General features: G+C 45.3%; 2 protein-coding genes across 2 annotated transcripts in view; one reads left to right on the top strand and one right to left on the bottom strand.

The window, feature by feature from the left end:
- The window catches only part of SLC9A6 (solute carrier family 9 member A6), a 40,408-nt gene extending 29,455 nt beyond the window's left edge, over positions 1-10,953 (bottom strand). The window contains exons 1-3 of the mRNA XM_065410338.1: positions 10,930-10,953; positions 1,413-1,612; positions 830-907 (exon numbers count right to left, since the gene is read on the bottom strand). Of these exons, the coding sequence (XP_065266410.1) occupies positions 830-907; positions 1,413-1,612; positions 10,930-10,939 (288 nt within the window). The 5' untranslated portion in view covers positions 10,940-10,953. The remainder of the gene's footprint in view (positions 1-829; positions 908-1,412; positions 1,613-10,929) is intronic.
- Positions 10,954-15,332: 4,379 nt separating this feature from the next.
- Positions 15,333-20,348, top strand: MMGT1 (membrane magnesium transporter 1). Its single transcript, XM_065410803.1, has 4 exons — positions 15,333-15,455; positions 17,690-17,742; positions 18,732-18,835; positions 19,921-20,348. Exons 1-4 carry the CDS (start codon positions 15,374-15,376, stop codon positions 20,081-20,083), a joined length of 402 nt encoding a protein of 133 aa, XP_065266875.1. The 5' UTR covers positions 15,333-15,373; the 3' UTR covers positions 20,084-20,348.
- Positions 20,349-22,966: the final 2,618 nt, after the last annotated feature.

The following is a 22,966-nucleotide window of genomic DNA, read 5'->3' as shown; positions in this document are numbered from 1 at the left end:
ATTGCTGCTGCTGAGGACTGGGGGATTTCCAAGCCTGGAAGGATTGTTTCCTTTTACATGAGCCAAACAGGCTCATGTTTCCTTCCTTACATATTAGCACTTCATAGATTTGGCTAGGACAAGGAACCTGTCGCTCATTTCAAACCTGCAAAAAAAGCTTCACGTGACCTAATTTGATTAAAGTGCTTGTAAATGGTTTGTAACAGCTGCCTCCCGGGGAACTCCTGAGGAAGCTTATGTTCTCCTCAGTGACCCAGGCCAAAAAGCCGAGTTCCCCTATCTCTGCTTTTTGTAAGCCTTGGTAACAATTGCCTCAATAACTTCTGGATCCCAAGAGACAGCTCTGACCCATACACAATATTCTAACACGTACTGGACCCAAGTCTCTGACATGGCTATAGTTTCCATTGCCCCAGTCTTCGATGCTTTTTTACGGGAACTCCCATACCTGATCCTTTATGCTTGTGTATTTTGGGGAGGGATACAGACAGAAATTTTACAAGGGATCAGGCAGACAAGCAGCCTCACATCTGAGTGCAAATTTGAACAAAAACTGGAGATTTCAGACAAAGATTGTAAAAGTCACAATTATATTTTTTAAGCTTTTCTCCTTTTTTTGTATACATACACCACAGTATAGGACAGCATGAGAACCTTTGTGGTTAGTCACTCTGGCGATGACCACTCTAGAAATAACTAAGACGGAACGTAGGACTGTGCACTACAAATGAGGCCTGCTGACCTTTGTTCTGTATTACCGTACTTCCAGAGCTACAAGCATTTTAAACACCTACGACCTTCAAATAAAATGAAATGCAATGAGACATACCCTTTTTAAGCTGTATCCTGCATAAAATATAATTGGAGGGAGTAAGATATTGAAAAACACTTCAGGATCAAAAGTCACCTGTTTAAAAAGAATAAAATCTGTTGAAGTTAAGATTTCAAGAGACAAAATAAATCACAGTAATCAGAATATGCTGCATATTTTATATATAATCAAACAAGACAGTTTGGCATGAAAGCTACAAGACTAATATGATGTGCAATCCTTTAATTTGTACCTTTTACAATATAATTAGCTACTGTAGTAAGAATATATTTATTGTTCTGGTTTACAGTTTGGGCCCAATCCTGCCCCTGCTGCAGCTGAGAACAAAACTCCTATCTATCTCATAGAACTGGAAGGGACCTTGAAAGGTCATCGAGCCCAGCCCCCCGCCTTCACTAGTAGGACCAATTTTGCCCCAGATCTCTAAGTGGGCCCCCTCAAGAATTGAACTCACAACCCTGGGTTTAGCAGGCCAATGCTCAAACCACTGAGCTATCCCTCCCCCCGATTTAACAAATCCTGTCTTGGACATTTGCCAAGAGCTATGCCGTGCAAAGTTTCCAGACGCTAAGCAGCTCACCTTTCTCAGCATTTCGTTATCTTGAACGTTATTAAGTTCATGAGGGCTGATTTCCCCCTTCAGGGTATACTCATAATATTTCCCACTAACATTTACTAACAAAGTAGCTGGACTAGTTTGCACTTGGCAACTTAAGGTCACATTATTAACATCGCTGGGAACGTGAATTCCATATCGAAGGATGACGCCCATCAGAACACCTGCAAATAAAGACACAACGTTAGCTATGCAACATCTGTAAATATTAACCATCTAAATTCCACCAAGAGATGTGGTAGATAAACTCTGAATTTGTACTAGCTCCTCACCAGCTTCTCAGAGCTGTAAAACCCCAAACCTGTTTTAAAAAAGAAATTTCATCAGAACTTCTTCCTAGCATACTGACCTGCAGAATGCCCATATTGGTAGCACACTGCTTCTCGAGGGTGGACAGAATTAGCATTTCCTAGGATGCAGCTACTACATCCAGGAAACACACCTGAGATGTGGGCAGATAAACCATATACATCCCACTGACTGGAAACTTTTATACACAGAAACTGCCCCGTTTCCCATGACGCCTTCCCAAACTATAAACATTTATATAAAAGAAGAGAATAAAATACTTGCACTGCTGAGGGGAAATACACAGAGGTGGTTGTGCATTCTTCTTAGAATTGAGGAACACATACGTATTAGTGTGTTAGGGCACCATAAAAGCTTTAGAGGATTGAAAGATTTCTAACCAGGATAAAAGATCTCTTCCAGGTTGATAAAAAAGAAGCAGTATCATAGAATCATAGACTATCAGGGTTGGAAGGGACCTCAGGAGGTCATCTAGTCCAACCCCCTGCTCAAAGCAGGACCAATTCCCAACTAAATCATCCCAGCCAGGGCTTTGTCAAGCCGGGCCTTAAAAACCTCCAAGGAAGGAGACTCCATCACCTCCCTAGGTAACGCATTCCAGTGCTTCACCACCCGCCTAGTGAAATAGTGTTTCCAACCTAGACCTCCCCCACTGCAACTTGAGACCATTGCTCACTACGAGAGTCCTAGGTGGAAGTCAGTCCTGCCAACGTGGAAGGTGTTTAGTGCAGTGTAGCACCTGAAATCAGGAAGAGGAATGCTGTGGAGCTGAGTTTAAGACTCCTGTTGCTTGGCCAGTCAACTGTATTGCAAATAAAGGGCACTATACAAGTTGCAGGCCCGTGCACTAAAACCACAATACTGCAAATCGGCTGATCAGAAAGCACCTAGTATATTGCTGCTGCCAGCTAATGAGTTGTTATTGACTCAGCTGATTCATAGGGGCAGGGGGGGTACATATGCCATACAATAAGGACAGTGCTGTGCATTCCTTTCATATAGAAAACACTCATCTTTTATGTAACACTCAAAGAACACAAGAGTCTTCAACTTTTTTCATTGGCATAAGGACAATCTTAAAGCGCTACTCATTGCACAAACTCACCAGTATTAAAGTTATACTGAAAGGCCCAGCTTCACCCACAAAAGCAAAATGACTGAGAATTAATGAGAGGGGCTCCCAGAATAAAGAAGTTCTTGTTAGGTTTTTGCCCTGCTCCAGATTTTTCAAGTGTACACGACAGCTAGTACCCAAAGAGAAATCTGACTGGACTGATGTATGGGATGTTAAGCCCCTCTTGGTATGCACAATGGATGTATTTTCTTGGAAAGAGATGATTTTAGGACTGTCATGAATATTTGAAACTGTAAGAATAACTGTCAACCTTGTCTGGGTCTCCTTAATACAACCCAGGCAGTTCATTCAGTGATCATTTTTAACATTTCGAAGCTGGTAGGACTTGATAAGACCTTCCACAGGAATTTCTAAGGGATCTCGTCTTTCTTCATCTGCTTCTCCACGTCTTTTAATCTTTGCAAAGCAGTGCTTCATTTGATCAAGTTGGTTTGCTAGCAGGTGCCTTTCTGCACATTGCAGTCCAGCTTTCAGTCCAACTCAAACAGATCTGTACATGACCCTGTGCACATATGAACAATTTAGGGGCACCTTAACAATACTGGCTTCTAAGTTAAAATTCCTCAACACCTGTTGCTCCTTGCAATATCCTGCCAAATACATTTCCGGTTCCATGGAAAGCAGGAGAGGGAAAGCACTGGATAAACCTATAATGTTTTCTAAGAAGACCATCCAAGCCCTAAAGATACTGTATCTTGTGTGTGTTAACAGAGTGAAGAGCCTGAAAGACAGCATGTTAAAGAGCAAAAATAAGTACTCTTACTATAAATGGAATCACTAAATAGTACGCAAAAAAATATATACACATACACAAAAATGAGAGCTCAAGCACCCTGGGTCTGACTCACTGGGTGACACATCCTCACTTCTAAATGCAGATTTGTCATTCAGATTTACCTATTAGGGAGGGACAATGTTGCTATGCCCAAACCAGATCTGTTTTGACAATGGTCCAGTGTTACGCTGAAGATGAATACTGAAACATGGGACACACCTAGGCAAAATCTCGCCTGGCCTGCATTGGTTTTAGGTGTAACTGACCCTCTCAACAGGAATCTCGTGGCTACAAGACAGCATTAGTTTGAAGTGCCAGGGATAAATCCCTAGATGGCAATAAACTTCAGAGCGACAAAGTGGGTGAAGTAATATTTTTTATTGGACCAACTCCTGCTGGTGAAAGAGACAAGCTTTCGAGCCACACAGTCAGCTCTCACTCTCTGTACCATGTATATGTGTTACTACTTCTTACCGTTGCTGGGGAATAGTATAAAATCTCAGGCAAAGATTGCTGGCTTGGAGCTCCACTCTGGTGATGCCACAATCGGAGAGGGTTTAATGTTTTAGTTTGGTAACACTTATAAAAACCTCTCCCTGAATCTGGCCTGGAGATTGATGGTGGCGAGCCTGCTGATGCAGAGAAGCAAAGGCATGGAAAGTTTAAAGGCGAGGATGGTAGATTAATTGGATCATTTTGAAACAAGATGCTAAAGCTAACTGTTTTCATCACATTTACCTTTCCAACAAACAGTGGAGGCCCATAAGCTTTTTAGGTGTTTCTGAATATTTCTGAGCTAGGGTTTAAAATTAAGATCATGTACTGTCTATGAACACAGCTTTAATGATCTTACATTTTGTGATGCCCGGGTTGGGAGAGCTTCGTTTTAAACATCTGTGTGAAGCACAAAGACCATCAAAATGCTATTTTCCAATGTGCTGAAATAATTCACTGCTGTGCCTATGTCTTTTATTGCAGGCAGACTTTAGCCTACAGCACAATTTATGAGAGAGATACAAACAGAGAGAGAGAGAGATGTGTTATAATTTACAGTGAAAATATGAACAAGCTGAACCCTAGCATTGTGTTTTACTGGCAAGAGATGCAGCTGAAAGAGATCAAATATCAGTGCTTTCTAATAGAATTAGCAGATAGGTTTTCAGCCCAGAATCAGCTAATTCTTCAAAATATCATCCAACCCAACATATGCTACACCTGGGCTGGCATCCTCTGTGCTTAGTTAGCAGCTTTACAGTACCCAAACTCAAATCCTGATGGATCAGAAATCCTGAGTCCAAGTTACTTGAGTCTGAGGACTTACAGGCAAAGATGAAGCTTAAGTAGTTTACTTTGTGCAGTTTTTAGCTAGCTGTTGTTGAGCAATCCAGGGTCCAAACAGCTTCTACAGCACTTCAAGAGATTAGCCTTCATTTTTCCTAATTCCACACTTGGGATCAGTCTTCAAAAGTGGCAAATTTCCAATATTTCCCCCAAAGCCATAGAGGCAGAGAATGGTCCAGCTTTTCCTATGCAACCACTGAAAAAGTATGTATTTGGTGTTATTCATTCTGCTACTGATTCTCTAAATTCAGTTTAGGAAAGTGCTGATGGAAAAAAAGCACATTACAGATTAGTCTAGGATCCAAATGACATGACTCATCCTCTAGAAATGAAGGGAGAACAACCCTGGGATGGGATAAGGGGTAATGGTAGCACAAAGAAGACAACCTCAAGAGACAAGTGGAGTCAAAAGGAAGTCTGAAAAAACTGTGTAATTGCCATCTTGGCTGACACACCACGGATCTCCAGAAGTAAAAGCATGAGCTACTACAGCTTGAGCTAAAGAACTAAGTTTCTCTAGCTGGGGCTGTACCAACTCATATCCTCTGAGAATCGGGGGTCCTGTAACATACTCATCAGTGGGTTACACAATTTTTTGCACATCGCTGGAAACAACCTTCTTCCATTGGTTTTAAAATTAATGAGAAAATAGGGCACCAACACTCAAGAAGCTGAATGGATAAAAATCACAACTTTTGGACAATGTTTTTGCTGAGGACATTTGCAGTACGATAGCTACCAGCTTGACGAACTCAATCACAAGCACCTAATCATGCAACGCCAATTAGAACTAACAACCAACAGGAAAACTGAAATAAAAGACATTTAATACTAGCTACAATTTTAAATACTGGAGGCTACTTTTCAATCCTAAACATATACTTAGTAAGGGCTAAGATTTGTGGTCAAGTTATAACCTGACTGTTCCTTCTAGCTCAACTCTAACTCTCTCTGCCCATACTCCTAAACGCCTCAATGTGTTGATTTCATCATGTCATCTCAATCCCACTGCTGGTTTCAGTCATGTCATCTCAATCATGTTAATACCCATGAAGCTCCACGGTAAGGCAAGATTCCAATGCTGATCCAAATCAGTCCTCCAGTGCTACTACACAATGCATGACAAGGTCCTCTATCTGCCCATCTCCCCTCTCTCCACTGCATCAGTCAACTCCTGGGTCCTGAAATACCTGCAACTACACACTGCACCTTCCTCAGATAACTCACTTCCTACAGCTAACGAGAATTCTCAGTATGGTATCACCTCTCACTACAGCTCAGCCCAGGAATCCAGGCTCACAAACAGCTAAGCAACACACAGGGAAGGAAACTAACAAGCAGACAACAGAGAGATGGAGTGCTGCCTTCTGGCCCCATGGATTTCTGGAACTGGTGAAAGGATGGAGTGTGGGAATTTTCATTCAAGTGACTTTTCCATGCACAATCCCCACATAAACAGACAAGCTCTACCACAAAGCCCTTCAAAATCAGCTGGATTCAGGAACTGGGGGATGCTTGCCACAAATCACTGCATCTAACATGGTTGAATGCTGGGACAATGTAGACGCGAGGAGGCTGAACAAATCCAAGATACATGCGTATGAATAGAGCATGGATGCAATCCACCAGATTAGTTTTAATGGGGATATAGAACTCGAGTTAAGAACAAATGAGTTAACCCTAATCTAGACAAGGCTTGGAATGGCACAGTTTAAATCACCTGTAGCCGACTGGCCTTACCCTACCTATCCATTACAACCCCAAAATACAGTTAATACTTTGCAGAGATCACAGACACAGTCTAATCAGTTATCGATTAGAAATGTTCAGTTCTCAGGAGCACTCCAGTAAAAAAAAAAAAACCTGATCAGAGAGAGAATGTTATACATCCTTGTAGAAATTACCCTTTTTGGAACCCATCCAACTATATTATAAAGGGCTGCAAAGGATATTTTCCTGCACAGAACTGCTTCTATACAGGCCACCTCACACCTCAAATAATTATACCTATTTCCCACTTGATCGCTTCATTGTAGAGAAGTATTCAGAGGTGGAACTACAACCTGGATGGTAAGTGCTCTTAACAGGTGAACTAGAACAGTTTCATCTGCTCAAAGACAAACACTATGGGGCAGATTTCCAAAATGACCCAAGAGATTTAGGAGCATGTCCCTCAAACTGCTAGGCACCCATCCTTAAATCAATGGGATTTGTGCTCCTGAATTCCTCAGGTGCTTTTGAAAACACCACTTCAAATATTTGTCTGCATTTGGGATTTCTGAACCCCCAATGTAGGTCAATTCCTACATCACCTCACACACAGAACAGGACCTCCTTTCTATTATTTACGTTCCGGTTACTTACAAGGGATTAACTGTATCATATCTTCTTGACAATCCATTTGTTATGGGGTAATCATTCTGCAAGGCTACTCTTTAACTGGTTTCCTTTCAATGGCATTTAACAACAAATTGAACAGCTTTCAATGTAGGTGTTCGCATAGAATATTGAAAGTAAAATGGATTGATAGAATAAGTAATTAAGAAGTCCTAGCACAGTAAAACTATCTACAACAATACAAGCAGGACGAAAGAAGAGCAAGCCATATTTGGGACATATTTTAAGAAGGCCCGGTAACAGGCTACCTAAACAAGCATTTCTTTGGCAATCCCAGGGCAAGAGATGGAGCAGCCAACCTAGATGCACGCTCCATATCTGATAACAGCTGAAATAGCATTATTACACTGGAATATAAAAGACATGGAAAAATGTGCCTAGGATAGGGATGACTGATGCTGTGTGACTTCTGCCTCATGCATCTGATAGTGCGGGAAGAATGATGAGGACGATAATGGTTTAACAACACTATTTAACAAACGGAGTACTTTACGTCTTCCGGGTGCAGTGCAAATACTCCCCCTACCATGGTAAATATTATCTCCATAATACAAAAGGGGAAACTGACAGAGGCTGTGATTGGATTACAGTCTGAGTATAAACCAGCCAGAGAACCAGGATTAGAACCCTGGAATTTCATTGCCTGATGAGACATTCTTATGTTGTAACAAATCCACTGCCACCTAGGACTTCCCTGGTCTCATCAAGCTGCATCACAGGATGTAGTGAAGGCAGTGGTAAAGAACTCCGGTCCTCCTGCCCTTTGTACAGTTCAGTTCTGTGTTAGAAATAGCACTAATGCCCCAGGCCAAGATTTTAAAATGTGACTAGTTATTTTGGGTGCCCAACTTGAGAAACCTTAAAGGAAGCTAATTTTCAGCAGGAGAGTGCTCAGCACTTTCTGACAGTCAGGACCCAAGTTGGGCACCTAGAATCACTAATCACTTTTGTAAAATCTTGGCTCCACAGACTCGCACTTTCATTGATGACAAGCTCTATGACCTCTGAGATTCTTACAGGCACAGCTCTGCACAGGGCCGCATTGAGGTTCACCTCCACGAGACAAGTTGCAGGATTAGGGCCTCTACGTGCAACCTCTTTGCCACAAGCGTCAGTTGGTCAGGAATTATATAAACACTCCAGCGTGATCCCTTTTGGACATTAGATGTAAGATCTCTAGTCTTGATATGATGCAATATATAATTTATTTATTTCAAAAAAGCTTATTAACACCCAGTAAGTGACATGCTATACACATACCTCCCAGGCAAAGAACACAGCCTAGGATCTGAGCAAGTCTCTGTCATCCTCTTAGCCTACTGCACCTCCCTTACTCAGTAGTCAGAACCATGTGAAATCAGTTGTCACAGAGTGACGCCTGCACTCAGGAACATTTTTAACAGGCTGCCCCCATCTGAAAAGACCACTTTCAATATTCCCAAGACCTCTTGGCTAAAATACATTTTCTTGCAACCTTTAAAGACACACCTCCGCTATTATATAGGCCTTTCATGAATCCTTGGGTTAGAGTTAGTTCAACCCCTCATGGCCAAACCTTTCTTATGCAGAAATTGTGCCCAACAGTGGGTGCTGAGACTCAGCACCAGCGGGTGCTAAGCTGGTGGCTCAGTGAGGGAGATCCCAGATGGACATTTTCCTGGTCAGTCTCACCACAGATCATGGTCCCGTCTCACGCAGAAAGTACATCATTGTAGATAACAGCCAGGTCAGTCCCATGCAGCAAGTGCTGTGATGGGGTTACAGGGTGGGTGCTAGATGAGGGGTGCAGGGAGGGGTTCATGTCCTGGCTGGTCTCATGCAGGCACTGTGCGCAGGGACGGGTCTGACTCAGTGGGTGGGAGATGGGGCTGTTTGCTGGGTGGCTCAGAGGACAGTTGGGTCCTGGGGAGGGTATCTCAGTATAGATTGTTGCCAGGCAGATCTTGTGCAGTCAACATGCCCCAGCAGTGGGTGCCAAATGGGTGGGTAAGTGTTGGGTGTTGGGTGGCAGTTCAGTGGGTGGGTCTGGATGGCTGGGGGGGCGGGGTGTCTGTCACTGAAGTCATGGCCAGGCAGGCCTCATGCAGGAAGTGTGCCTGGAGGGTGGCTGCTATCAACTGGTTACTGGGTGGCAGCTGAGAGTCGTGTGACAGCTCAGGGATGGGTGCTGGGGGTTGGTTGCTGGGTGGCAGCTGAGAGTCATGTGACAGCTTGGGGATAGGTGCTGGGGGCTGGTTGCGGGCTAGATGAGGGGTGCTAGGGGCTGGTTGCTGGGTGGGGGCTAGATGGGGGTGCTGGAGGCTGGTTGCTGGGTGGGGGCTAGATGGGGGATGCTGGGGGCTGGTTGCTAGATGAGGGGTGTTGGATGGAAGCTCAGGGGGTGGGAGCTGGGGGTTGGTTATTGGGGGGGCTAGATGAGGGGGGCTGGTTGCTGGGTGGGGGCTAGATGGGGGGTGCTGGTTGCTAGATGAGGGGTGCTGGATGGAAGCTCAGGGGATGGGAGCTGGGGGTTGGTTATTGGGGGGGCTAGATGAGGGGGGCTGGTTGCTGGGTGGGGGCTAGATGGGGGATGCTGGGGGCTGGTTGCTAGATGAGGGGTGCTGGATGGAAGCTCAGGGGGTGGGAGCTGGGGGTTGGTTATTGGGGGGGCTAGATGAGGGGGGCTGGGGGCTGGTTGCTGGGTGGGGGCTAGATGGGGGGTGCTGGTTGCTAGATGAGGGGTGCTGGATGGAAGCTCAGGGGGTGGGAGCTGGGGGCTGGTTGCTGGGTGGGGGCTAGATGGGGGATGCTGGGGGCTGGTTGCTGGGTGGGGGCTAGATGGGGGATGCTGGGGGCTGGTTGCTAGATGAGGGGGGCTGGATGGCAGCTCAGGGGGTGGGAGCTGGGGGTTGGTTATTGGGGGGGCTAGATGAGGGGTGCTAGGGGCTGGTTGCTGGGTGGGGGCTAGATGGGGGTGCTGGGGGCTGGTTGGGGGCTAGATGGGGGATGCTGGGGGCTGGTTGCTGGGTGGGGGCTAGATGGGGGGTGCTGGTTGCTAGATGAGGGGTGCTGGATGGAAGCTCAGGGGGTGGGAGCTGGGGGTTGGTTATTGGGGGGGCTAGATGAGGGGTGCTAGGGGCTGGTTGCTGGGTGGGGGCTAGATGGGGGTGCTGGGGGCTGGTTGCTGGGTGGGGGCTAGATGGGGGGTGCTGGTTGCTAGATGAGGGGGGCTGGATGGCAGCTCAGGGGGTGGGAGCTGGGGGTTGGTTATTGGGGGGGGCTAGATGGGGGTGCTGGGGGCTGGTTGCTGGGTGGGGGCTAGATGGGGGTGCTGGGGGCTGGTTGCTGGGTGGGGGCTAGATGGGGGATGCTGGGGGCTGGTTGCTAGGTGGGGGCTAGATGGGGGATGCTGGGGGCTGGTTGCTAGATGAGGGGGGCTGGATGGCAGCTCAGGGGGTGGGAGCTGGGGGTTGGTTATTGGGGGGGGGGCTAGATGGCAGCTCAGGGGGTAGGTGCTGGGGGCCGGTTGCTAGGGCGCCCCTCACCGTAGATCATGGCCAGGCCGGTCTCGTGCAGGAAGCGCGCCCGGCGGTGCTTGAAGAGCCAGATGGTGAGGATGGTGAGGGTGAGCAGCAGGATGAAGATGAGGAGGTTGGCGCTGTCCTGCCGGTGACTCTCCTCCGCCGCCTTCTCGGACACGATCTCCTCCTCCAGCGCCACGGGCCGGGCCGCGGCCTCCCCCCGCGCCGCCGCCCCGGCCCGCGCGCCCAGCCCCGCCGCCAGCAGCAGCAGCAGCCCCCGCCCGGGCCGGCGCTCAGCCCCGCCGCGCAGCGCCATGGCTCCGGCTCCGTCCGCAGGGCCCGGCTGGCGAGCGGAGCAGCGAGCGGGGCTCGGCGCAGGCGCCGGGGCGGGGCCAGCGGGGGGCGGGGGCACGGGGCAGCCATGGGGGTGGGGTGAGGGGGCGCAGGGCCTGGCTGTGCCCCGGGGCCCGCTGCTCCCCCGACCCCCTCTGCGCAGAGCCTGCTTGGCACGGGGGTGAGCCCGCCCGTTTGCACTGGGGAGAGGGGCCCCCCGAGGCGACAGAGTCAGGGGCCCTGGGTGGGGGCCGCAGGCGGGGCAAGTTGCCTCTGTGTCGTCGGAAATCGCCCAGCCTCAGCCGCTGGATCACGCCGGAGGAGCTGTTCCCAGGGCTCGCGGGAGCCCACCTGCCGAGTAGGACTGTCTGTAGCTGAGTAACTGCCAGGAAGAAAGCGCCCCCTCCGTTTCATAGCTAGCCACCTCCTGCCCTTGACACCCCACTTTTCTAGACCCGTGCCTCGCATCGGAGAGCAGCACATCAGCCTGCCACAGGGTAAAACAGTCAGTTACAAACCCCTCGGGAATGGAGGTTGTTGGTAACTCTGAACTGTTCCTAACTCTGAACAAAACATGGCTCCTTCAAAAGTTTACAATTGAACATTGACTTAATACAACTTTGAAACTTTACTATGCAGAAGAAAAATGCCGCTTTCCCTTTATTTTTTTAGTAGTTTATGTTTAACACACTACCATACTGTGTTCTTTTGGGGGTCTCTACTGCTGCCTGATTGCCTACTTCCGGTTCCAAGTGAGGTGTGTGGTTGACTGGTCAGTCCCTAGCTCTGGTGTTTGTAACTCTGAGGTTCCACTGTACACCAAAACACCACAATATTTCATAAGCTCTGCGGCTTCAAAACTCAAGATGATTCCACCAGCCAACACAACGGCAGTCAGTCAGTGGGATCTAAAACACTTCTGTGTACAGTGGCATTAATGCAGTGCAGTTAGTGTGATTTCCCTCCCCCCGTAACAGTAGTTTTGTGTGAGCTATGTACCTGGAGCATAGGATACATGCTGATATAACCCTCACAACAGCACTGGTCCTACAGGCTGGAAAGTCAAAGGTGACAAATAAGCGGGCTGTCCATTTCTCCCTATTTTGGGAGAGACCGGTGTTTCTCAAAAAGGTAAGTTCTAGCCTCTTAAGTGAAGGGGTTGGAGTACTGAATCCTTAACAAAGCCATCCTTTCTCTCAAATATTCATTAGAAACTGAAGTTAAACAGGTACAGTATTAACTAAAAATGAACCAATAAAAAAACTTCAAATGGTGTGAAAAAAATATCTCCTTTCAGTTGCTCAATACACAGACACAACCATGCATACATACATCTCACATTAAGTTATAATACAATAAATGATAACTGTGATTAATGTATTTTCTTACATTTCTGCCTGCCTTACATGCTCTCTGACTGCTAAACTATTTCCTTATTCCATCACTCCAAACTCCGTCCTCAGCAGCTCTCTTTTAATTAATCTGCCAGATAAATGTTTCCTCCTTCTTCCCCAAATGTGGATTTCCCAAAAATTACCCCATCCCAGAGGCCCAACATGAGCGAGATCCAGTTATGGACTAGTAACAGCTTAAAAATGAGCCCTGCAGGGCTAGAAACAGGAACCTTAAATTGCTGTCCCATCCAAGTTCCACAAAGCACAAGAACGGAGAGGGAGGAAAAAGTGGATCCCCTTATTCTGGCACTCTCTGCTCTCAGAGTAAATTAGAGCAGCCCCAGGGCAGCTCTAATTTATGCTCAACTGCAGCATCCCCTAGATTCCATTTAATCAAGTAAGAATAGAAAGAATGGTATCTGGCTACACACTATCCGCAGGGATATCCACTGACTGAACCGTAGGAATGGATAGCTACCCCGACAGCTGAAATGGTTCTATTTCCTAGTGCAGACAAAGCCTGAGGCTGTATAGATGGAGGGATACAAGAAAGTCCCATTCAAATGATTAAAAACTCTAAAACAATCCTTAAGTAGTTTTTAGAACATACATGACATGTAGAGCATGACATGGTGCAGAATAATTTTATCAGCTCTCATTTTTTGTTCTGCGTAATTTGCTCATAGCTTCACCCCTTGTAATGCACTCATCCCAAACTCATGCTGACAAAACCTTTCTCCCACACCATCATGTATTCCACATAGATCACATATATAATATATTCCTATTTGTTTAAATATTATTTTTGTTGTAAATATTCATTTAACTGACCTTTAAGGTATTAAAAGCAATCATTGCCTTTTAATATAGGGCAAATCTTGTTAGACCATTAGAATCAACAAAATTCTACTTCCTAGCTCCAATATGTTGGTTTTTAAACAAGAGGGAGAACAAATTTAACGATCTTCTGTCCTCACCCCCTCAGTGACAAGCTACTCTAATTAGTGTTTCTTGAGAAAAGACTACAAACCTAATCCTACACTCTGCACTGCTAGAACTCCTATTGATTTAATGGGCCTACGTATGCAGAGACAACAAAGCAGACATGTACCTACAATGATACATTTATCCAAGTGGGAGATAAAGGGTAGCCCCAAGAAGTTCTCAGAACTAATTTCAAATTTGATTAGGATTAAATTATAATTCTGAAAAGTGTGGTTGTTTGTTTTTTTAAATGTGCTCAGAATTATTTCTTGTAAAACAGTCTGAATTATGAGAGAAGTCAGGGAAACAGGAGATGGCATTTTTAGTGCCAGGCTATTTCTTAACACAAACACATCACTCTCATAGCCATCTTCTTAAACCTCTGGTTCACAAAATCTCCATAATCCTTTACCAGTCCCCATAACTGTCTGTTTTTTGTTTAATATCAGAACAAAAATAATGAGGGAGGGCAAAGTGCTACCATCTCCCCTGAGTAAACAGTAGAGAGAAGACAACAAGGAGTCCGGTGGCACCTTAAAGACAAAGTGGGTTTTTTACCCACAAAAGCCTATGCCCAAATAAATCTGTTAGTCTTTAAGGTGCCAGCAGACTCCTTGTTGTTTTTGTGGATACAGACTAACACGGCTACCCCCTGATAGTAGAGAGAAACTATCAAATAATCATTGGTTTGTGCATAGAAAGTGGGAGAAACCTGGAGGCTCAAAAATGAATACCCATTAACATATTGTGTCTGTGATTAAACTGGGATAAAGGTGTGGGGAGGCTTAGAGGGATGATCATGCATTGGAAGTAGAAGATGAATGCTTGTGGGGCAACCTCCTATCCTGTAGGGTTGAGGTACAAGCCTATTGTACCTGCCTGGGCATTACCTACCATATGGCTGCCTCCATACCTTTCAGGCAAACAGCAGCTTAAAACACAACCAGCCCTCAGGTTGTCAGCCCTTAAGTAGCAACTTCTGTCTGCCACCTCCAGGTTCAGAAGCGGTTCAGAGCCAGATGTGAAGTCAGTTTGGTGGGGTGTTATCCCTAGTGCCTGTGTCACAACCCCCCTGTCCAGCACACTGTTCTGCGGAGGCGCCCAGGACTTGGGGACCCAACTCTCTTCTCGCCCCCAACCCCGCAGCGATCCGTCCCGGGCCGGGGCACACTGCGGGGGGAGGCAGCTCTGGGGCTGCTGCCCCGCCCCAGCCCGCGGGCTGACAGCCGGGCCGCGCTGGTTGGGAGGCAGGGGAGAAGCGGCTCCCGGGGCGGTGGAAGGCGGCCAGGGGCTGCCGGGGCGCAGGGGACGGATGCCCCCGTCCGCAGCGGGGCCGGGCGGGCAGAGCTGGGGGGCCGAGGCCCTATGGGGGCGGCGTAGGGGAGGCCTCGGACTCTGCCCCCGGGAGCGGGCCCCGCTTTAAGGGGATGCTGCGCCCTTGAAGGCGCCGCGGCCAGGAGCAGCCCCCTCGCCAGGCGCCGCCAGCCCCGGGCTAGAATGCGCATGCGCAGCAGCGCCAACCCGACCCAGCACCGCACCCTGCGCTCCACCTCTCGACCTATGACCCTGCCCCCCGCCGCTTATCTCTCTTGGCCCCGCCTCTCGACCTATGGCCCTGCCCGTCCCTCCTATCACTGTCGGCCTTCTGGTCCCTCTCAGTGGTGACGCCATCTCCGTGCGCCGGTCGCGTTGCGGGCGCCCCTGGCGGTGGCCGCCCGGGCTGAGGAGGGGAGGGTGTCCGTGGCCCGTGGGGGACAATGGCGGCCGCCTCGCTGTGGAAGGGGCTGGTGGGGATCGGACTCTTCGCCTTGGCCCACGCGGCCTTCTCCGCTGCGCAGCGTGAGTGAGCGGGGCCCCGCGCGGACACCCCGTCCCCGGGCCGGGAACGCCGCGGGCAAGGATCCGGGGTGGGTGAGAGGGGCAGCTGCCCGGGGCGGGGGTCGTATCCCCATAGCCACCCTCGGTCCCGGTGCCTTCCTCCCCCACGCTCACTGCGCGGGCAGCAGGGGATGTGGGGGCGGCTTGTGGGGAGAGCAGGGGATGTGAAGGGATCGGGGGGCGAGCAGGGGGCGGCTTGGAGGGGACCAAGGGATGTGAGGGGGGCTTGGAGGGAGGATGAAATCTGAGTGCATCGAGCTGAGGGGGTGAGATCTGGCATGCAGGAGCTGGACCAGGGTGATAGTGGGCGTCAGGATGACATGCGGGGATGGGGTAGAGTTAATCAAGACGGGAGAGAGGTTCAGGAGGGCAATAGAGGGCCACGTTGTTATTGAGGAGTCACTGGACCTCAAGCCATTTGCATTTCCAGCAGTGGGGGCTGGGGCAAGGGAAGGAGAAAAGGGGGGGGGGGAATACAGCACCAAGCTGTGATTACAACTCAGAGTCCATTTTTAATATATTCTGTGTAGGAAAAGAATTTGTAGAATGTAGCTAATCTCTTTTTAGTGCATTTTACGTTTGTTTAATAGATATCATTAATATGTTTAAAGCAAAACAGTATCATTTCTCCAAAAATGCTTGCTTATGCAGTCAGAGATCCAATTATTTTTTCTGATCACTAATCCAGGACCCTTGCTGGGAAAAAATACTGTTCCCTGAAAACATTTATTCTGATCCATCAAAATGGGTTTAGCTGTGGTAGATGACAAACCTGAATATTACATACTTCTGATTACTATCTATGATTATCTTTGTAATTCCAAGTTTTCAATTTCTTTAAAATACTGTTTTTCAATGCTAGTGGGTTTTTGAGACACCAGATGCTAAATCATCTCAGAATTGAGGTGGGGAGATTGGGGAACATGCCAACAACTAGTATGATATGATTTAAAGGTTGAGTATCTTTCCACATGCCCGTGCTAGAAGCAAACACTATTTAACCTTGACGGTTTGTGAGGTATTAAAGCTTGAAGCTACCATTTGTCAGTGCTGCATTAGTTCCTTGGCATAGCAATGCATTTGGAGTACTAGTCAGCGTCTGACCACAGCAACTGCTACAGTGCAGTTTCCAATCCGTGGCAAGAGAACCATTTTGCCAAGAGTATTTGAAGATGCTAGAGAAGATGGCCACATTATTTCAACTCTTAGCGCACAGTGGATCAAATTCAGCCCTCGTGTAAGTGGGTGCATCTCCCAGTGACTAAGATGGAGTAAACCATTTAGGATGATGTTTATAATTCAGAAAAAGGTGTATCCTTTAGAACCCAGAGTTATCTGAATGTTATGACAGATTAAGTTAATGCAAAATGTGCTTTTAAAATTCCACACTACACATACTTCTGAATAGAATGAAAAATAATTAACAGTAATGAGCTAAATTTCTACCTGTTATGACTTAGTGGATGTCAGTAGAATTAGGCTAGTAAGTATAACATTTACAAATAATTCCTCAATGATCCTTCTTTACACACAGTTCTAGTACCTCCACGGGTTATAGCCAACCCATCTGGAAAGTGTACCCATTTTTGAAGAATTCTGTAAGAGATTTGTGCTTCATGTGCAATAGTATTCCATGTAGATATTATATACAATGCCCTAAGGGTATACAAGAAGGAATCATTTATTAAATGTAGTAGTCTGATGCTGAAGTAGTAAAGCAATTGAAGATTGTCTTGTGCAGAAACATGCTCTTCAGTTTACTAGTAATGATGACCAATTTAGATAAGTTCAATAGGGAACAGTGGCTATATATATTGCAATAAAATAGAACATCTAATTCCTTCTGCTGAAGTAGCTTTGTGAGAGTGCTGGCTGCACTACAGTTTGAGTAGCAATATCTGGCATTCATAGAGAATTCTTCCTGCATATGCGTGCCCCATCATCAGCCCTCTTCCACCCTTTTCGCTCTCATGCAGAAAGATTAAATTATTGCTGAAATTATTTATCAAGGCAGGTTTGGAAGATCAGATATGCTGTCTGAGGAAGCAAATGTGGAAACAAGATTAAAAATGGCAGAGTTACTGGGAGTTAATACTCCATGGCATAATACATAGAAACCCAAACACTCCTGGAATTTATATTGATTTGCCTTATTACAAAAAAAATTAACTTACCAGTATGTCTTTACTTTATAGATCGTTCCTATATGAGATTAACAGAAAAGGAAGATGAAACATTACCGATAGATGTAAGTTATACATTTTCATTGTGTTTGGAAGATTTAAGACTAATAATATAGTTTGGTCTCTTGCTTTTTTTCCTGTTCATTTTTTTTTTATTTGAATAATTGAATTTTAATCATTAAATCTTTCACGTTCTCATTCTGCCTGAGAATGTTTCACCTACCAGTCCTAATGTCCAGTAATGCGTTACAGCTCTTACAAAGAGTGTTTGCAAATCAGAATAAGCCCTGACTTCCTTCTACTTCTTTAGAACTGTTGGTGAAACGTCTCCTCCAGGAATTCCATGGCTTCTGTCGTTAGAACTTGGAAAATCCTTGCATAAGTCTCTTATACTCTGCAGCATAAACATCTGCCTCCCTCTGGCTTTTGTTGGCTGACATTTGTTTATTCAGTACTATTGTGTGCTGCTGTTATCCCAGCACAACCTACTTCATTTACTTCAATTTTCTTATTTCTGATTTTAATTGTATCTTACTTTCCTGATTTGACCAATAAGAAAATGATGTGCAGAAGTGGACTTCAGAGGTCGTGCCCAGTTGTCATCCTTGTTGACAGTGTTATGGAGGTTACATAATTTGTCTGAGTACTAGATTCTTCCTGTTAAAGCAGTAATTTGAGTGCACAGAACAGTGATTCTGACTGCTGTGAGGAATACAGAATCTGCCTGAAGAACTCTGCCAGGCAGCATGATCTAGTTCAGAGGGTACAGCGTGGGTGCCAGGAAATCCCCCATCTGTTCCTGCTTCCGCTATTGACTTGCAGTTCTACCTTGGGCAGCTACTTAATCCTTGTGCCTCGATTTCCTCCCCCCACTAAAATGGGGATATAATTATTTGCCCAGTTTCCTAGATCTCTGGTTGAAAAATGTGTAAGTGCTTATTGTGTAAGACAACTGTGAGCAAAACAGAGAATAAAAGATGAGAATTTTGTACAAGGGTTCTCTTATATTGTTTAGTAACCTCTGTGTGGTGTATTGTATCTCTCTCTGTTGCAGATAGTTCTTCAGACACTGTTGGCCTTTGCAGTTACGTGTTATGGAATAGTACATATTGCAGGAGAATTTAAAGACATGGATGCCACTTCAGAACTAAAAAATAAGTATGTTGGGGTTCTTTCTCTTCGTTAACACACTTTTTCCTGTTGCTCTATAAATAAACTCCGCATGTCCTTTGAAATAGCAGCCCCAGAAACGTTCTCCTTTTTAGCTCATGCCTTCTTGCCAACCTGCTGTAAAGGTGATGCTGGGAAGGACAGGCAGAGCCAGGAAGCCACCACACAACGTCTGGCTGTGGGATGTAGTGTTCTAGATAGGATGAGGCTACAGCAGTGACTGGGACACTTTCTGCCCTTCCTTGGCTCCTTCCCTGGGCCTCCTAAAAACCCACCTCAGAGTTGGAGTAGTGGAGTGAGCAGGTGAGGAACAGGGAGATATGAGGTTACAGAACTACTCCTGTCCAGTGGTCTCAGCAGGGGACTGGGAGGCAGAAGCTCTTATCTCCAACCATCTCTGCCTGAGTTTTCACATCAGTAAATTAGGGATAACACGTACCCCCCCCCCTAAAGGTGTTGATGATGAATTAGTTAAATGCTATAGAAATGCTGAATTGAATTGTATAAATCTGTGAAGGATTTTGAATTGAATTTTGAGGTGGATAGGAAGTCAGATGGGCAGAAAAGCTGCTCCTATAGAGAGTAGTCTGAATAATATGGGACTTAAGTAAATCCATGAAAGAGGCAGTATAAGGGGGCCTGAATGTGAAGTACTAAGAAGTGTGTGAGAATTAAGGGCGCTCAGCATTATTAGCACTGAGGCATGAATATGGATTTTGGCTGAGGCAAGGTCAAAGGGAGGAGGAATTTGGGTGATATTTTGTGGGTAGTTATTAACACTTGTACATAAGGAAACTATAGAAGGGAGAGTAAAGTTTATTACTGATGTGGGTGTTTTCTGTATGCATATCTATATCTCTGTAACACTACCATCTTGTCTTTAAAATTCTTAACGTTTGTGTTATGGCATAGGGAATTTGCATAAGATCTAGAGGCTTGGCACCTCTGCCATTTGGTAACAGCACTTACTTATTTTTCTGTCTGTTTGTAAAAATCTGGTGTTTCCAAGAGTGACTTTCATCAAATGATCATTCTAAAGCCACATTAATTTCATTTTTCATGTTTATTTTAAGGACATTTGACACATTAAGGAACCATCCATCTTTTTACGTATTTAATCATCGTGGTAGAGTATTGTTCCAGTCTCCAGATATAGTGAATTCTTCTTCAAACCAAGATGCTTTGTCATCCAGCGCATCACTGAAGTTACGAAAACTTGAACCTCTGCGCCGTTAAGATTTTTACAGATTATAATAGAACAGGACACTGAGATGTAATATTGGAGTTGGAGGTGTAAACACTTTTTTTAATTTCTGGAGCAGTATTTATATTGATCTTCCAGACTTTATAAAATATATATATAACTAAGGACCTTCTTTGTACACTGTTAATGAAAATGACTGAATTGACTTGGCAATGGAGTGTAAATTATTGCTACAATTATGCTGTGAAACATCTTTGAACTTTCATATATTAAACAATGTTGCGGTTGATTTTTTCATTTAAAACTATTCCTATCCTTAAGAAAAGGCAAATAAGTTTTTATTGCAATGAATATTGTTTAAAAAGAGGGAATGCTTTAGTGCTATTTATTTTCTTGGTTTGCTTGCATTACCCTTTATGGAACTCCTTCAGAAACCATGGGTGCACTGCGGCATGAAAAGATAGAGGAGAGGAAGCTATCCGTCTCCTGTTCCTAGAATGTCTAAAATGCCCCTTTTGGTGTATGTTTGTGAAACTCAAAAGAATGCTTTCATTCCTACAATGCTAGAAAAAAGTGGTTATGTCTGACAGGTTTTTTAACTCTTCGTTATCAAATTATTGGTTTCTAGTTATCCTCCTGTTTAAAAGTAGATTTTATCCTTCTCCCAAAATTATCTGGGACTCTACATCTGGTATATGTATGGAAGAGACGGCTTGCTTCTTTTTGGATAATCTAATATGTTCAGCTTGTTTATTCACTGTATGTGTATTGCTCTTTGCTTATGTATACAGGAACATTCATGAAATGGCTGAGTAGTGTTTCAGTACCATAAACGGCACCAGAAACTAGTTTCTTTCATGCATTCTGAGAAGCAGTTTTCATAAGTATTAAGACAAATATCCATTTTAACGCATTGTATGTGTTTTCCAATAGTAAGGTGTTATAGGGATTAGCACAGGAAAGGGGGCTAAGTGTGCATGGTATAACTATCCCTGTCACTAGCCCCGAAGCATCAAATTAAGCTAACGAAACTGTTACCTCTGAGCCATTCTCTGATTTAAGAGAACTGTTTTGAGGGCATGCGTTCTTAAAACATGACATAGCCTTTAACCGGTACTGTTTTCTAATGTTTTTTTTTTTAAAAGGTTGTTTTTACTGTTAAACTTTGTCCAGCTCTGGCATTTCCCGTTGGTAACTGAAAGCTTCTCTTCTGCTTCCATGACATAGCTAAGACCCTTTGCATTGCGTGAGATGCTTTACGGGTTTACCTAGAGTTCTGTATATTCCCCCTTGAAGCTCTCTCACCTCAGCATACAAGTCAGCCTTTTTACCCTACAATATTTTTATTTTTAAAAATCTATTTTATTCAACCCAGCAATCGGAAAGTTCAAAGGCAGAAAGTGTAGGAAAACAGAGCACCTTCTACTGGCCCATCCTACTGCCCGGGACCCCAGGGGTGAGAGCAGCAGTATGGATGGTTGCTCTGAGTAGTTATGATTTTCAAGTTGGGTTGGTTAAATATTCAGAAGAGTATTCTGGTCATTTAAACGTTACTCTCCACTCCACTGAGCTATTTCCTAAAGTGTATTGGCTCTCCTTCCCTGGGAGTCACAAATAAACTTGATTAACCGATAGCTGCTACCACTAAAGGCCTCATGTTGCCCCGTTTAACTTAAAACTTCCATTGTCAAGTACAGCGCTGGTGTACGAGGAGAGGATTGCTTTTTGCCTTGGCAGGGTAGGTGGAGGAAATGGATGCAGACTGATGCCTAAGCCAGCGTGACTCTTGCTAGCTCTGGAGGAGCAAAAGTGGGATGGGAGATGGAATGAGGTTCTCATGCCATTGGATTAATGCCAGAAGAAGAGGTGAAGAAAGACAGCAAGAGCCCTGTAACCAGCCTAGCAGACTGATATTTCAATTGTGTTTGGCAGTGTACCATTTGCATAATGGCTTGTAGAGCAGGGCTGCTTACCTATTAATATCTAGGGAGGCCATGTTCATGCTACTGGAAGGCCCACTCAGTGCAAAATGCACTACAACGTGAAGGCTAGAGTCCTGCTCGGAGCAAATGTTTGTTTCTCAAGCTCTCAATGTTGCATAGTTTGAGAGCTGCGAAGCACGTTGGTGGCTACATCAGGCCTGTTAACCACATGAGGAGTAGCCTTACTCTTTAGCAACAATGGTTATATCGCAAAGCTGTACAAATTATTTTTTTCTTGTCTTGCAATGTCCAATAAAGAACAGATATCCTTACAGAGCTTTTGGTGGTGATTTTTCTCCCAATTGTCCTGCACCTTGTCAGACCAAGGTCAGTGAGGGTTATCAAGAAATTGTCCCGCTAGTAGTTCTAAAGAAATTAATAACCTTACTTTGGCTGTAGCATCTTTGCAGTGAAGTTCTTGCATGCCACTTGTCCATTACTGTGTCAGATACATAAAAAGGGAATCAGACCAACACAATGTCCTGGTGGCTAAACAAGCTTTTAGGATCACTAAATCCTTGGCCTGCATTATCTGGCTGCCTTCAACATTCCTAGTCTATATCTCAACAGCCTGAGTCATATATATTTACTCTGAGTAAAGTCTCTTCACATGTGAGTTAATACTATATTTAAATGATGAGCAACCTCATTGGAAGGCATGTACACCCAAGATCTTGTCTCCTTGGTGTCTGAGTTGTTGAGGAAAGTCCCACCCCTGCTTCCTAAGGCCAGAGATAAACACTGGTCATAACTGCGTAGCCACATCTAACTCATCACATTCAATAGTATTTGGAGGCTGTAAAATTAGCAAAGAAAAATATTTCAATTTGCTTAACTACAGCTTTAAACATGGTTGCAATAGAGAGATCACTCTTCATCTTTGTTTACTATACTCTCTTCACTCTATTAAGTCCCCTGTCTACATTCAGCACC

Source organism: Emys orbicularis, chromosome 9 (genome assembly GCF_028017835.1).
Source record: "Emys orbicularis isolate rEmyOrb1 chromosome 9, rEmyOrb1.hap1, whole genome shotgun sequence".
Classification (NCBI taxonomy): domain Eukaryota; kingdom Metazoa; phylum Chordata; order Testudines; family Emydidae; genus Emys; species Emys orbicularis.
The sequence above is the reverse complement of the archived record's forward strand: the minus strand, read 5'-3'. Positions and strand labels throughout refer to the sequence as shown.

Excerpts from the sequence above, each read along its gene's own strand:
- MMGT1 (XM_065410803.1), top strand. The coding sequence starts at position 15,374 with ATGGCGGCCGCCTCGCTGTGGAAGGGGCTGGTGGGGATCGGACTCTTC. Across the intron at positions 15,456-17,689 it reads GGCCTTCTCCGCTGCGCAGC|ATCGTTCCTATATGAGATTA; the intron begins GTGAGTGAGCGG and ends TTTACTTTATAG. Across the intron at positions 17,743-18,731 it reads ATGAAACATTACCGATAGAT|ATAGTTCTTCAGACACTGTT; the intron begins GTAAGTTATACA and ends TCTCTGTTGCAG.